Consider the following 13,951-nt stretch of genomic DNA (forward strand, 5'->3'; position numbering starts at 1 on the left):
CTGCTGTCGTGTCACTGGAAGATGGCAAAAAATGATCAAGGCTGCCGCAGCCCTGGACAACCCCATCCTGCAAAAAGTGATGGGCCAGGGTTCCGGAACCATCTCTCCCTTCCGGTCCGTTTTGTGAGTTGGGGGGACCGTTGGCTGAGCTGCTGTACACCAGGACACTGAACGCAAAGCTGTGACTAATTCAAAAGCCCAGCGTCCTGTCCGCCAAGGCGTTGGTACCAAAAGATTACAATAAAGGAGAGGAATTTCCATAAATGAGAAGCAGCGTCCGCTTCCCACCACTGGGAGGGGGCGTGGGGGAGGGGGTGGTGGTGGTGGTGGGCCCTGATTCAAAAGATTCCTCTCCCCGGCTGGAGAGAGTTCAGTTAGCTGAACTCAGCCAGAGACACCTCCACGCGCAGAGCCCAGCGAGGGACGACGTGCGTCTGCTACCGAAATACTCCAGATCAAAGTCACCCACAGCCTGGGAGGCCCAGGAGGCCGAGATTTCGTAATTAGGATCTTCAAAATCCTCCTCTATTTTTAGGACGTGCGCTCATTCAGTCCTTTAGAGAATCAGAACCTGTCAGCTAAGGCCAAAGAGACTGAAGGTTTGGTTTCTCTCCCTGCTTCCCCCATTCCCACCCCCCCCACCCCCCCCCACCCCCCCCCCAGCCACCAAACCCTACTCTGCTTTCGGAAAGCAGATTAAGGGGAAACTAAAGGAGTAACTGGATGATTTGATGGAAATATACTCGGCCATGCATATGTATATGCGCGTATGCTGGGGAGGGGTTCCTTCCCACGAGAATGCCATGGGCCCTGCTCCCCTCCCACGAGCTGCAGACGGACCCCGACCAGACATCGCACGTCGGTCACACTCTTTCAAGCCAGCCCCCAGACCACTTTGCCGGGCTCCAAGGTGTACCAGAAGGCGAGGAAACTTGAAAAATGTCCCCCAAATGTCTCTTTTCTCAATCATGCACTCGTGTACATATCAACATCTCTGCCACTAGCAATCAAAACCCACACTAGAATCTGTCCACCCAAGACGCGCCTAAAAATAGACATCGTCCGAAAACAAACACATTGCCTGGGCAAGTCAAAATCCTGACTTGAGTCAAAACGATGAAGCTGGGGTTCTTCCAGCCCCTCCAGACTGAAGACGTGGGTGGAACAAGCAGGGGGGCATTGAGGGAAGGATGTAAAGTGACCCCACTAGTTACAGGGGACCCCTCCATAGATTTGGGGGCCCCCATAGATTCGGGCCCCCTCTGATCTAAGAGGTTTGGTGCTTTCATGTCGCAGTGTGCTTGGGCGGCCTTCTGGCCCTCACACATTGCCTGGACATTTGATCCTATTACATAAAGCTATAGTTTTTTAATCTCTAAAATTAACCAAACATAGGTAAATACAGTATTTCTTACTTGGAGTATTTATCTCTTAACAGCTTTCGGTAAAGCAGATCACTCCCTGGGCAAAGAACAAGACTCGACATTACTGTCACTCAAGTGGAGAGGAAAGTGATTTTTGCTAAATTTTCCAGCATATGGTGGGTTCAGGAGATTCTGTGAAATCCCAAAGATAGGCTCATGTTTGCCCTTCCAGAGTGGGAAGAATGCCCCTCCTCTAATTTCACCTGGTCCTCCCAGACTGTTTATTAAAGATGTATATTTTATATCAGCCAGAGAATCTCAAGTAACTTCTTGGCAAGGGCAGCTGTATTTTCAGGACCCATTAAGATTCTTTGTGGAAATTTAAATACCTCTGTCAGGCAAACAAAATCATATCAGGAATCATAGAATTTCATTGCTAGAAAGAGAAATTAGATTAACTAGCCCTCACTCCTTTCCTAGAAATCTCAATAAAATAGAAGTACATTTCAATAGTCTCTTCCGGTCTGAGGGGCCTCACCAGAAATCTAAATGAATTTAGGTTTAAACTAAGAAAGCTAAAGAAAGCTATCCTGAGGAAAGGCCTTCCATCTACAAATACTGTAAACATCAATACAGATGATAACATATAAGTGTATATTCCATATTAGAAAGCAGAACCTATTTAAAATCAAAACAGAAAAAAAAACCCAGTGGCAGAAACCACAAGTTCAATGCCGATAAGCTTCAGCCCCTTGGAAATCCTTGTCCTTTATTAATATTTAGTAGAAATGTATAATTGCAGATGTGCGCTAGGTTGGGGTTTTATGTCGGGAGGCGGGCAGAGAAGACAGGTTTATTACAACCATGAAATAGTAAACGAGCACCAAAGAAGAGTAGCTGTGTGTCCCGGACTAGCCAGGGAGCAGGCAGGCCGAGACCGTCAGCTGCACAAAGGGGGCTCCTATCTGTTTACGTTACCCCTGATTAACACCTGCGAAGTTTTGGGTTACATCTTCCGGAGGCTGCAAAAGTCACTTGAAGGCATGCAACCCGTGCTGGGTGATTTCTTGGGGAAATAGGACTGCAAGGCTTCGCCATCCCAAAACCAGTTGGAAGGAGCCTTAAAAACTCTCTCCACAGTGTGAGGAGTGGGGAAAACGACTTAGGAAAAAAACAACAAGAACACTAGGAGCCTTCCCCCTTGCCTGCCCCCAGGACTGAGGAAATTCAGCATTCAAATCCTGCCTGCCTAGTACTACTCAGCACCGCTTTACTGGGCTCTGACTGAAACATTGAGAGAAGCATGAAATTCCAAAAATTTCTCCCGCATCACTGTAAAAATATCATACTTCCAAAAAGGGCCGGACTGCATGCAGAGCGTAGACGGAGACCCCTCCCGTTTCCATGTGTGTGAAAGAGTGTTTCTAGACATCTCTGGATTTCATGACAGAGAACAGCCAACAGAATGGAAGTTTGGCAAGGATAAACTTATTAGGGAATAGACTTAATTCAAGTTTTGAAACCTATAAGGGACCTGTGGGCAGGGGCGGAGGGACATACTTTTTTTAAGCTTAATACCCTTTATCTACAATCTATTAAGATTTCCCCTTCTCTCTGGGTTTTGACATTCCTCCATAGCCAGACACCTATTACAAAGATGGGTGGATGATTTTGCAAACTAATTTCAAATTCAGGTAATCCTCACTGATTTAATAGATGTCTGAATAGGCCCAAACTCAGGCTGGTTTTTCTTTTCCCCCCTCTTTGCACAACCTCACCCTTCCGCCACCCCAACTCTGTGCAAACAGAATCTCATGAGGAAACCTAGAGTTTCATGATATAAAAGTTGTTTGGCGGGTTGATTAAGAAGTCAGAGGAAGCATAATTTGCAGAGGCTCACTTTCCTGTTGTTTTTTTTTTTTTAAAGAGCATCATCACATGTGATTCTGGCCTAGACTTTGTGAGAAGTGTAACTTGCCAGTCAAGTTCCCTCCCCTCTGAAGGACATCTAAACCCCACAAGACAATATGGGCACGTCCTCTCCAATCTGAGCGGGATCATTTTTGTTAAAGACCAACTAGTATTTTGTCATCGGAGCGAAGAAATTTCAGAAACGGTGTTAATATTTAATCACATTAGTACTGGCATGTTTTATGGCGTGACAAAATAAAATATCATTACAAAAAATGGGCTTTGCCTGAGGTGGGGGGGATGGGGGCGGGTGGTGAAAGAGTGCTCGCTGGGGTTGGAACTTAGAGAAGGCACATTCACAGCTGCTTCGTGGCTGATGGGATCCTGGGCTTGTGTTTACAGAAAAGCAGGATGCTTTCCTTTCAATTCTTTTTTTTTTCCCTCTCTCTCTACTCTGTTTTGAAGGGATACACTTCATTCTGATTTTCAACCAGGGCACCGGGGGGCCCGTTGAAGGCTCTGTGTACCTATTTATACAACGTGCAGATGGAGCTGCGGGGTGTTATCATAATGAAAAGTTTAATCGTCCTTATTTACTACCAGTAAGGGAGCAGGAATCAGATGCAGATATCTTACAAAGCCTTAACTAGCAGTCCCAAGGCTGCAGAAGCTGTGAGTGACCTCAATTCGGGGCTTTATCTAGGAAACTGTCCTTCCTACATCACAGAGTGGAAAACAAAGGAGGTCAAGTGGGTGTCCCTGCCGAGGCTTCTAAGGCAGCCAGCCCCGAAGCTGGTCCCTGGAGGAAGTTTCCCATCTCCTGTGTGCAGGGGAGGGTTGTGTTTGGTGTACAGGGGGAAATCAACCCCAAAACTGACTAGCATCTGTTTCCAAAAAAATATTTTCCTTCGCCTGACGGTGATAATGAAACAAACAAAACAGAACATTTCTTTAATGACATTTCTTCATTCTCAGTCTGCATTTTTTTTTTTCTGCAAAGGAAGATTAGTGGGCTTAGAAGGGAACAGTGCAACACCTTGAAAAAAAAAAATCTCATTACAGCCATCCAATTCCTCTGCACCTAAGGCCCTTCAAAAGACTTGCAGGCCAAGTGCTATTGGTTTTTCTTTATTAATTCTCTGAATCGGGTTGTTTTTTTTTTTCTTTTTGACTCTTCTCACACCATTTCGGCCAATGTGGTCTTAATTATGGGTGCGGGGGAGGGAAGGGAGAAGGGGGAGGGGGAGGGGCAGCCAGGCCTAGCCAGGTAGAAGTGACAGGGGCTGGCATTTGTGCTAACCAGCTATCGATCGCAGGACCAAGATGTGGTGTACAAGAAAATAAAAGAGAAGGGAGGCAAAGCGACCAGGCTGCTAAGTCCAACTCCATTTTTTAAAAAGGTGGGGTGGGGGTGGGGGGGGGGGCCAGGGAGAAGCAGCGGAGGGTCCCAAACTAACCAATTTATGGCCTTGCCTGGGAGAAGCCTGGAGAATGCTGATGCTGGCCGCAGCGTCTGCTGTGCATGCTAAACACCCAGCTTCAAATGAGAGAGCGGCGTCCCGGGCTGGGCAGTAGGCGAACAAAGAGAAAAGCAGCAAGGCCGCATTCATGAATTAGAAAACCCAAGCGGGAAAGCTACCCGGGACGGGCGGTGAAAGCCCGGAGTTCTGAGCCACCCAACTCCTGCCGCACGTCCCCTCCCCCTCTCCCTCCGCCTCTATCCCCTGGTCCTAAAACCAACAGGCACCTTAAACCCTGGGTCAAAAGACGGCAGGATGCAGGATGTGGGCTGAAACTGAAGGTAGAAACTGAAGGCAGAGGAGAACCACTCTAAGAGAACACAAGGATCAGTGGACGAATTTTTTTTTTTTTAAGACACAGTTAAATCGCCAGCTACAGACTCCAAGGTAATAGCCTGGTGAGACCAAGGGGATTCAGGGAGGTTTAAAAGCAAAAGGTAGGAATGGGGTGGGGGTAGAAAATGATGCTACCTAAAAAGGCCCCATAAAAAAATAAAACCGATTTCTACTGCAGCCCAGGTCACCTTTAGGTTTAAAAAAAAAAAACACAAACTATTATTACTTTAACGGCAATGGTGGTCCATTTTACTAACCCCCACCCCACCCACCTTAAAGGCCTCCTGGCCCGACAGGGAGGGAGTGCTTAGAATGCAAAGGAGAACTGGAAGCCGACATCTGTCATCAAAGCCAGGCGAGATATTGACAAACTCGGGTCCTTTGTGTCTTAAGAATATATATCCATATCCCCATGCACAAATGATGCCCTGGTCTACTGGTCTGGTCTCTGCCAAGTAGACCCCACCCTGACTCCCGCCCGCCACTCCCCCCGCCCCAACCAAATGTCAAGGAGGTGCACTCTGAAAAGGCTGCCTGCCTCCTACAACCCTGACAGGTCTCCAGTTTTTCAATGAAACTCTAATCGTTAAGAACGGACAAAACAGCTATTCATTAGGAACGAATGTCAAATTAGGCGTTGCCTCTGAATGATGCTGCGGACACCAGAACTGGTAACTTTTTCCCCCAAAGATGCTGGCACACGAGAGGGAGCTCAAGTTGCAGGCTGGCTGACTAGGAAAAGATGGGGAGGCGTTAACACAGCTTCCCAGGTGTCCTGCCAGGAAGTGGAGGCTGGAGGGGGGCGGGAGGATGGTAGGAAACTCCTGGAAAGTGGAACAGGCCTGAATGCTGAGGGGTGAGGAGGGGTCTGAGTGTGAAAGGGAAGAGGCCTAGTCCTCAGGGCACCCAGAAACTCAGCTAAAACTTGACAGGGGGTACTCTACAATAATCCCCAAATGGGTGCCACTTTAAGTTGTTACTACTACAGCTGTGAAACTAGAGTCTACCTGGCAGCACCTAGGGGGAGGGAAGGGGGTCTGTCCACGGAGCCCCTTGGGTAACCAAAGGAAGAGTACCAGCTCTGAGCTGGGCGTCAGGAAGGCCCTGTGCCCTGCCGACCCTGAGGGACCCTCCCCTTTCCTGGAGCCTTCAAGGCAGACGCCAAGGCCAGCGATGGGGGTGGGGCGTGTATCCACCAGGTGAGAAAAGGAACCGGAGCGAGCGCATATACCTTCTTTGCTGTTGGGATTCTGGGGTTTGGCCTTCTCCCAGGGCGCCAGCGTCTTGTCCTCCTCTGTGCCGTCCACCAAAGCCTTGTCAGCCGGCATGTACCAGGTGGCGCCGTGCTCTGCCATCAGCGAGTCCAGATCAATGGTGCTCATGGCGCTCTTGACCGCCTCGGAGCAGCAGCTGCCCAGCTCGCTGTCGCCGTTCTGCGCGCCCGAGGCCCCGACGGCACACTCACCCTTCTTGCCACCCTTGAGCCCCAGGGGCTGGTCCTCAGAGATGCTGAACTGCTGCCTCTGCAGCTGGATCTGTGCCTGGAGGATCTCCAGGGGGTGGATCTCGTCAGGTGGAGGGGCACCGCCGCTGCTCGTCGGGGTCCGAACCTGCTCCAGGCCCGGCGTGCCGGGATGGCCCGTGCCCCCTCCGCCGTAGCTGTCAGGGGTCGAGGTAGACGTAGACAAGATGCCCAGGCCAAGCGGGGGCGGGGGTGCCTTCGGTCCGTGTTCCCCGGCGCCCACCCCACGGGGAGGGAGTTTGGGCGAGCCTGTCACCAGAGGGCTCCTACTCGCTTTGGCCAGGGCTGGGGGGTTGTCGGAGCTGGAAGACACCTCGTCCTCGTTGGCGTAACTCGTGCTCACCTCGTCGGAGGCGAACTCGCCCACGTGCGGGGAACTACCGTCCGACTTGGCCCCACCGTCCAGGGACGCCATGAGGTCTGGCTGGTCCCCCAGGAGCAGCTCGGCCCCCTTCCCCCACGACGGCGACGTGAGCGCTTTCTCGTGAGGCGTAGGCGCCCCGCGCGCCTCTCCCGAGTTTCCCCCGACGGCTGCGCCCGGCGCCTGCTGTTGCCCTGGGCTCACACCAGGCGCGCCCCCGCTGTCCGGCGCCGCCGCCGCCGAGTACTTGTCGAAGAAGGTCCCGGGGCTCACGTGACCACTGTCCCTTTTTCTGCGCCCCCGTCCCCGGCCGCCGCCCCCGGGGACCGGCTTGCCGTCGTTCCCCGACGTCGATTCCAGGGTGTAGTTGGGGGAGAGGTTAGTGCCGTCCCCCTGGGCGGGCGGATTGGGCGGCCCAGAGGCTTTAGAGCCGCTGCTGCTGGTCCCCGACTGGCCTCCGGGCCCTGGAGCCCCAGGAGCAGTCCCTCCTGGGAAGTAATCCGAGCCCGGGTTGCCGGCCACGGCCGCGCCGTCGGTCTCGTTCTGGCTCAGTTTCCTCTTGCCCTCGGGCGGGTTCTTCTTGTTGAAGGTCACGTTGAGGTTGGGGGCCCCGAGGCTGGCGATCATGTTCTGGCAGGCGGTGGAGAGCGCAGCCAGGCAACTCTGGCCGAACAGGTTGTCCTTGGAGCTGGGCTTGTTGAAGGAGCCCAGCGAGAGCGCGCCCAGCTTACTGGCCGAGGTGCGCTGGCTGGGCTGGAAGTCAGGCTGCGGCGGGTATGCGCCGCCGCCGCCGCCGCCGCCGCCGCCACCGCCCGTGCTGCCACCGCCCCCGCCCGTGCTCGGGGGCGAGTTCACGCCTGGGCCGCTGTGCGGCGTGGCCTGCCGGTTCGCTGCGCCGAACGGGAAGCCAGGCTGGCCCCCGAGCGCGGGCGTCGTGAAATCAGGTGGCTGGGGCCGGCGCTCGGAGGGAGCGCTGGGCATCCCCACCCCAGCCCCGGGCGACTGCAGCTGGCCCAGGCTGGCCAGGCTGCCCCCGAACTGCAGACCAGGGGAGGGCAGCCCGGGCACGTGGCCCTCTCCGGGCATCCTCAGCGGCTCCTGCAGAGAGCCCCGGAACAGCACCCCCGAGCCACCTGGCGGAGGGGGCGGCGCCAGTCCTGGGTCGTGCGGGCCGCAGTCGGAGGGCAAGCCTGAACCTCCCATCCTGCGGGGCAGCAGGTCGCCGGGAGGCGGATGCGGACCTGGGAACCACGCGCTCTCCTGCGCCAAGTGCTGCGCCTGCGGCTCGAACGTGCCCAGGCGCCCGGCGCCCGCGCCGCCGCTGTCGCGCTCAAAGTTCGGCTGGGCCAAGCCGCCCACTGGGCCGCTGTGTACCAGGCCGCCCTGGCCCACGTCCCCGGGGTGGCCTAGCTGGGCCAGGTTGGGCTGGCGCAGCCGCTGCTGCTGATTCCGCGACGCCATCTGCTTGATCATGAGGGCCGCGTTTTGGCGTTGCTGCTGCTGCTGTTGCTGCTGCTGCTGCTGCTGCTGTAGGGACGGGTGGTCCGGGGCCGGATGCTGCAGAGGTGGCCCCGAGGGGAAGCTGTCGGGCACAGGCGGCGTGAACTCGCCGGGCAGGCCAGAATAGGCAGAGGGCGAGAGGTGGTTGTCCAGAGCGCCATTGTGCATGCTGCCGTTCCACGAAGCGCAGCGATCCACTCCCGCGCTGCCCGGGAAGTCAAAGCGCGGCCTCTTGGCCACGTTCATGTAGGGGGGTGCGTCGAAATGCTGCAGCCGCTGGTTGGGCGCCTGCTGCATGTTGAATACAGGCTCGGAATAAGGGTGCATGCTGCGGTTCTCCAGCCGGTGGATGGGGTACTCGAACTGCGCGTGTTGGTTGGGCAGCATGGGCCCCCCGTCCTGCAGGCCGCCGCTGGGCGTGCCCGCCTCGCCCTGCTGGGGACGCGGGAGCGCGGGCGGACACGAATTTTGTCGGACTAGAAGCCCAGGCGGCGGCGGCGGCGGCTGCTGCGGGGGCGGCTGCTGCGGGGGCGGCGGGGCCTGCTGCGGGGGCGGCTGCTGCGGGGGCTGCGGGGCCTGCTGGGGAGGCTGCATCAACGGGTGCCTGGAGCCGACTCCAGGCTCCAGCCCCACGGGCATCTTGCGGGTCCCGCCGAACCTCTCGAAGAACACGCCGTGCTGCTGCTGCTGCTGTTGCTGCTGCTGCTGCTGCTGCTGCTGCTGTTGCTGTTGCTGGGCGTGCATTTTCGACAAGCCCACCATGCCTGCAGCTCTGGGCATGGCCGAGGCACCCGGGAAAGAGCCCCCGGGAACCTGACGACCCGCTGCGTAATGAGGCAGCTGCCCCTCGGAATCAGAGGGGGAAAACATGTCGAAGTGTCCCGAGGGCGGCTCGCCCGGGTAATTGTATTCCAGCGAGTCGACGGCTCCTTGGTTCGCCACCCTCCGGGGCTCCAGACTATGGGAATCGGAGCCACCGGAGGCGGGCAGGCCGTGGAAGGAGGCGGCTCGGTTAGGACTCTGGTCCAGCGGCAAGCATGGGGCAGGCACGGCATGGCCCGAGGCGCCCGAACTGTGGAAGTCCGGCAGGTTCCCGGGTCGCTGCGGGCCGAAGCTCTCCGGCCCCTGGCTCTCAGCCATATGATCGTAACCCTCGGTGAAGGGCGGCTGGCTGCCCAAGCCGCCGGCCGCGCCGCCGTAGCCGAGCAGGCGACCCCCGTGCAGGCACGAGGCCCCTGGATCCGGTCCGCCAAAGTTGCCCCCAAAGTGGGGGTGATGCTGGTGGGGGTGGTGGCCTCCCGGGTGGCCGTGGTGCGGCTGTTGGCCTCCAAAGAATCCGTGCACCGGCTGCGCCTGCAGCCCCCCCGCGTGCAACTCCGAGTGGCTGCGCGCGTGAAAGCCGTAAGGCTCCATGTTCATGCCCAAGATCGGGGGTTCGCCCAGCCCGCTCATGGCAGGGTCCACGGGGCCAGGGGGTCCCCCCGCGTGGAAAGCCGGGGCCTTAAAGTGGGCGTTCATGCTTAGTCCGGCCTCGTTAAAGTTCCTCTCGCCCTGGCCAGCGTTCCTGCTGTTGATCTGGGGCTCGAATTGGTCCAGCCCAAACATACTTGGCGGGGGGCGGGGGGATCAATAGGGCATGACAGCCTGCTCTCCGCGGCGCGCCTCGGGCCAGCTACTCGTTCCGGCCCTGGCTTGGGCGCTCAGCTCCGCCGGGGCGCAGCGCGGACCGCCACCTCGCCTGGCTTGTGAAGGCTTGGGGCTATCAGCTCCTCTCCCGAAGCTCTCGTTCTGCCCGACGCGGGCCTCTCACATCTTGCGGCGCCTCGGGGCCTCCAGGAGCCGTGTTGGGGGGCCCATGCCCCGGGCGGTTGGTACAGCCGCGGGTGGGTTTGCGGGGAGGGGACGGAGCTGCGGGTGACTGAAGACAAAAAGTTAAGTGGGGGGAAGGAGGCGGGAAGGAGGGAGGGAAAGCAGAGCAATCACCTTCTTAAGTCCGATCGGGTTGGATGGGGAGCCCCTGGACGCTGCCTGAAGCCTCCCGGAGTCCGTGGCGGAGCTGCTAAAGGGCCAGGCAGGGAGACCCTTCAAAACCGTGGCTGGCGCCGGGGCACAGACCGAGCAGTCCCTCCCCCCTCCCCCCGGAGTCCCCGCGCTCCGCAGCCGGAGCCTCAGCCAAGCACGATCGGCTCGCACAGTCCCCGTCGGCCCCAGCAAGCGGCTACTGCTTCTTCAGCGGGTCGGAGGACTGGAAGCTCCGCTCGGCATCACTGGTGCCCGCCCCCGAGCCGGGAGCTCAGCCGGGCTGAGGAGGAGCGGCGGGCGCCCGAGGTTGAAACCGAGGGTTGGTGGAAGGCGCGGCTCCCCTATTCCGCGGCGGGTGCGCTGCACCCCGGCGCGCCGCTTCGCGGCCACGTCCGCTGCCTGCCGCTTCTGTCCTCTGCTGTTCGGTCTCTGAGTTCTCGGGGATCTTCGAGCCCCGTTCCAGGCGCGGGCGGGCAGCAGACGAGGAGTTAGGACGCTCCAAGGCTAGGTTCCCTGCCTCCGCGCCGAGGTGCTTCGCAAGTCGCCCTCGGACCCGGGGAGGGGGGCGTATGCGGGTTGGGGGGCCACGCTGGGCTAGCAGGCTAAGGCGTTCCGGGTGCGCTTTCGGAGCCCGGAATGGGAGGGGGCGGGGGCAGCTCTGGGGGGTCCGCGCACCCCTCTCCTGGCTGGCGGGGGGGCCCTGCGTGGGGCGTTCCGAGGGTCTCGGCTCCCCTCTCTGTGTCTGCCTCTCGCCTAGAGCCGGGAGAAGCAGCAACAAGTTTTGCATTTCAGCAATCAATTTCAGCCATTACATTTGCACCAATCAGCGCAGCCCGAGCTCCGGGCCCGGGGCGGGGCTCGCTCTTAAGGTGGTCCTGGGTGCTGACTGCTGAGGCCCCCGCCACGAACCCTCACTTCGCCTGCTCCGGGGTCCCCCGCACCGGTTAACCTCGGGGTCCGGTGCCAGCGCGTTGCGGGCGCGCCCTGGCCTCCCCGCGCACCCGGCTAGAGAGGGCGCAGGCGGAGAATGGCGGGAGCTTGGCTTTGTTCACCCCGCTTCCCATTCACCACAGTTCCCAACTCCCCACCCCCAGCTGAAGCGAGACCTGCGGGGTGGCTAGGGGGCGGGGAGGCCGGCGGTTAGCGGTGCGGGGCGCTCAGACAATGGGGTCGCCAGGCAAAGATCCTGGACTCACCGCGGAAAGTCGCTTGGTGTCGACTGCACTTCAGCACTGGAGCGAACCTTCGGCTCTCCACCGTTGTCTGCTTACTTGTGGCACCCAAGTTAACCGACCCTTGGATTTTCCTGGAGGTGAAAACAGACAGGGAACCCCGAAGTTAGGGATCTCCTCGAGAGATAGGGGTGCTTGACTCGCTCCTCCCTCATAGGGCGCGCACAATTGTTCCCTATCCTCGCTGTCCAGGGTTCCCGGTTCTCAGTGACCGGCTTCCATAACCACTCTGCCACTTTATGGGGGCGCGTTTCGGATGAGCTCAGCGCCAGAGCGGCGAGGCAGCGAGGAGCCCCGAGAAGACCAACGCGCCGAGGGCCACCCTGGCCGGCCAGCGCACCCTAGTTCAGGCACTCTGGTCAAGGCCCAGGCCCTCTTCCGGCGCGAGGTTGGCCTCCTTAAGAGATCAATTAAACTGAAGAGGCCAAGGAACGGAATTGGGTTGTGATACTAAAATCAATGGGAGTAATTTAATATCTGCCCTGCTCTTTATGAAATATTTATCCCAATAATCTTAGTTAAAATGTTTAGATCTTCCTGATCCCCACTGAGGCTGCAATCTATCTTGCAATTAGAAGTTGGGAGTTAGAGGCGATGGAGGGTAGAGGAAGTGTTTATTCTGTGTGCCTGCGTGTGTTTGTGTGTGTGTGTGTGTGTGTATGTGTGTGTGTTTTCCTCCCTAAAGCGTTTGTAGGGGAGGAAAGGGGAGAAGGCCTTCAATTTTCCTTGCCATAAAATAGCACGAGGTGATTTTGCTAGCAGGCCAGCATTCTTAGGAGAAGGGGGTGGGGGGAAGGAACTTCTTCGAAGTGCCCCTGAAATCGCTATTAAATCTAAATAAAATTAAGCATGGTGTATAAAAATGCCTTTTCCCCCCACAAAAGAAAGTGTTTATCGCCCAAGTCTGTCTAGCGTTTGCTAAATTGCGCATGAAATCTGAAATGAAATAAACGTTATAATAAAACCAACCCCTGAGCCCTTTTTATTTAAAAACCTCAGATTAAGCACTCCACTGTCGCAGGCGGGGAGTTAAAAAGTTACCAGGAGGAGCTGAGCAGATTCATTGCTCCCCGGAGTTACTGGTGGGAAGTCTGGGTGTTCTAGAGCTAAAAATGCCAAGAAAATGGGCTCAATTTAGGGCGAGGGGAGTCAGGAAGCAGGGTCTTCGCAGACTCTGGAAGAAAATAACACCTTCCCCCCACCACCCAATAAGAATAAAAAATAAAAGCAAATGATAAAAACGTGCAACTTTAAAAGTCAGAGAGCAGAAGCCAGCTCAGATCCCAGGCCCTTCGTGGGACCTCCCTGTAGTGGATGTCTGCAGATTTTTTTTTTCTTTTTGAAATTAAAAATGAAAATTACCCCCACCAAAAAATGGGGTCCATAAATAAGCATCCAGGAAGAAGTATTTGTACAGGGCGGTGGAGTTTTAAAAGGATTTTTCTGCAGGATCAGGTTGTTGGTCTGTGATTAAATATTGATTTTGTGTAATTAGTTTTCATGTGAACTATCCTCTTGCTGATAGCTTAGAGGTTTCAGAACTAGAAAAGAAATGGAATTGGACATGGAAATTATTACTTAGCAAAGTGACAGGAAAGTGAGGGCCGGAGAAAAGACTGAGGCTTGGCTGATTTCGGCACAAAGAAATAAAGGGCCTGGGTAGGCCTCCAGGGACCACCCCCAGAATCCCCACCCTGGGGCCCCAGGCCAGATCAGGGGAAGGGACCCCTGAGCAAGGAAGGGGAACTGAAGAAGGAATGGCTGCCAGAAAGAGGACCCTGCATGGGCAAAGACCTGTGCAAAACCCATGACACCTGGCCACATACCCTGGGCTCTGGGTGCCTCAGGAAGCCCCCTTGTGAGGATCCTTACATCTCAGGGTGTCTGGAGGGAATATAGAGAGTCCGGGCCTGACGGGAGCCCTGGGTGGGCAGGGCAGGCAGTGGGAAGAATGGCCCACAGCCCTGCACTCTGGGGAGACCCTGCTTGGACTGTGCTCTCTGCTGAGGCATGACTTCACGCAGGGCTGGGCGGGGGTCCCCTGAACACCTGGGCAGGTTTCCTGTGGAATAATTCTGTGCGTTACAGGGAGGAGGGGGCGGTGGTGTGGGAGTTATTTTTCTGGGGCTGTTTCCAAGAGTTAAGTCTACAAGGTGTGTGAGTGTCTGAAAGCAGGGTATGTT

General features: G+C 56.7%; 1 protein-coding gene across 1 annotated transcript in view; it reads right to left on the reverse strand.

Annotated features, from left to right (window-relative positions):
• The window catches only part of MN1 (MN1 proto-oncogene, transcriptional regulator), a 49,148-nt gene extending 37,750 nt beyond the window's left edge, over positions 1-11,398 (reverse strand). The window contains exon 1 of the mRNA XM_052655162.1: positions 6,363-11,398. Coding sequence (XP_052511122.1) covers positions 6,363-10,119 — 3,757 coding nt within the window. The 5' untranslated portion in view covers positions 10,120-11,398. The remainder of the gene's footprint in view (positions 1-6,362) is intronic.
• Between the last annotated feature and the right edge of the window lie 2,553 nt (positions 11,399-13,951).

Source organism: Budorcas taxicolor, chromosome 17 (genome assembly GCF_023091745.1).
Source record: "Budorcas taxicolor isolate Tak-1 chromosome 17, Takin1.1, whole genome shotgun sequence".
Lineage (NCBI taxonomy): Eukaryota > Metazoa > Chordata > Mammalia > Artiodactyla > Bovidae > Budorcas > Budorcas taxicolor.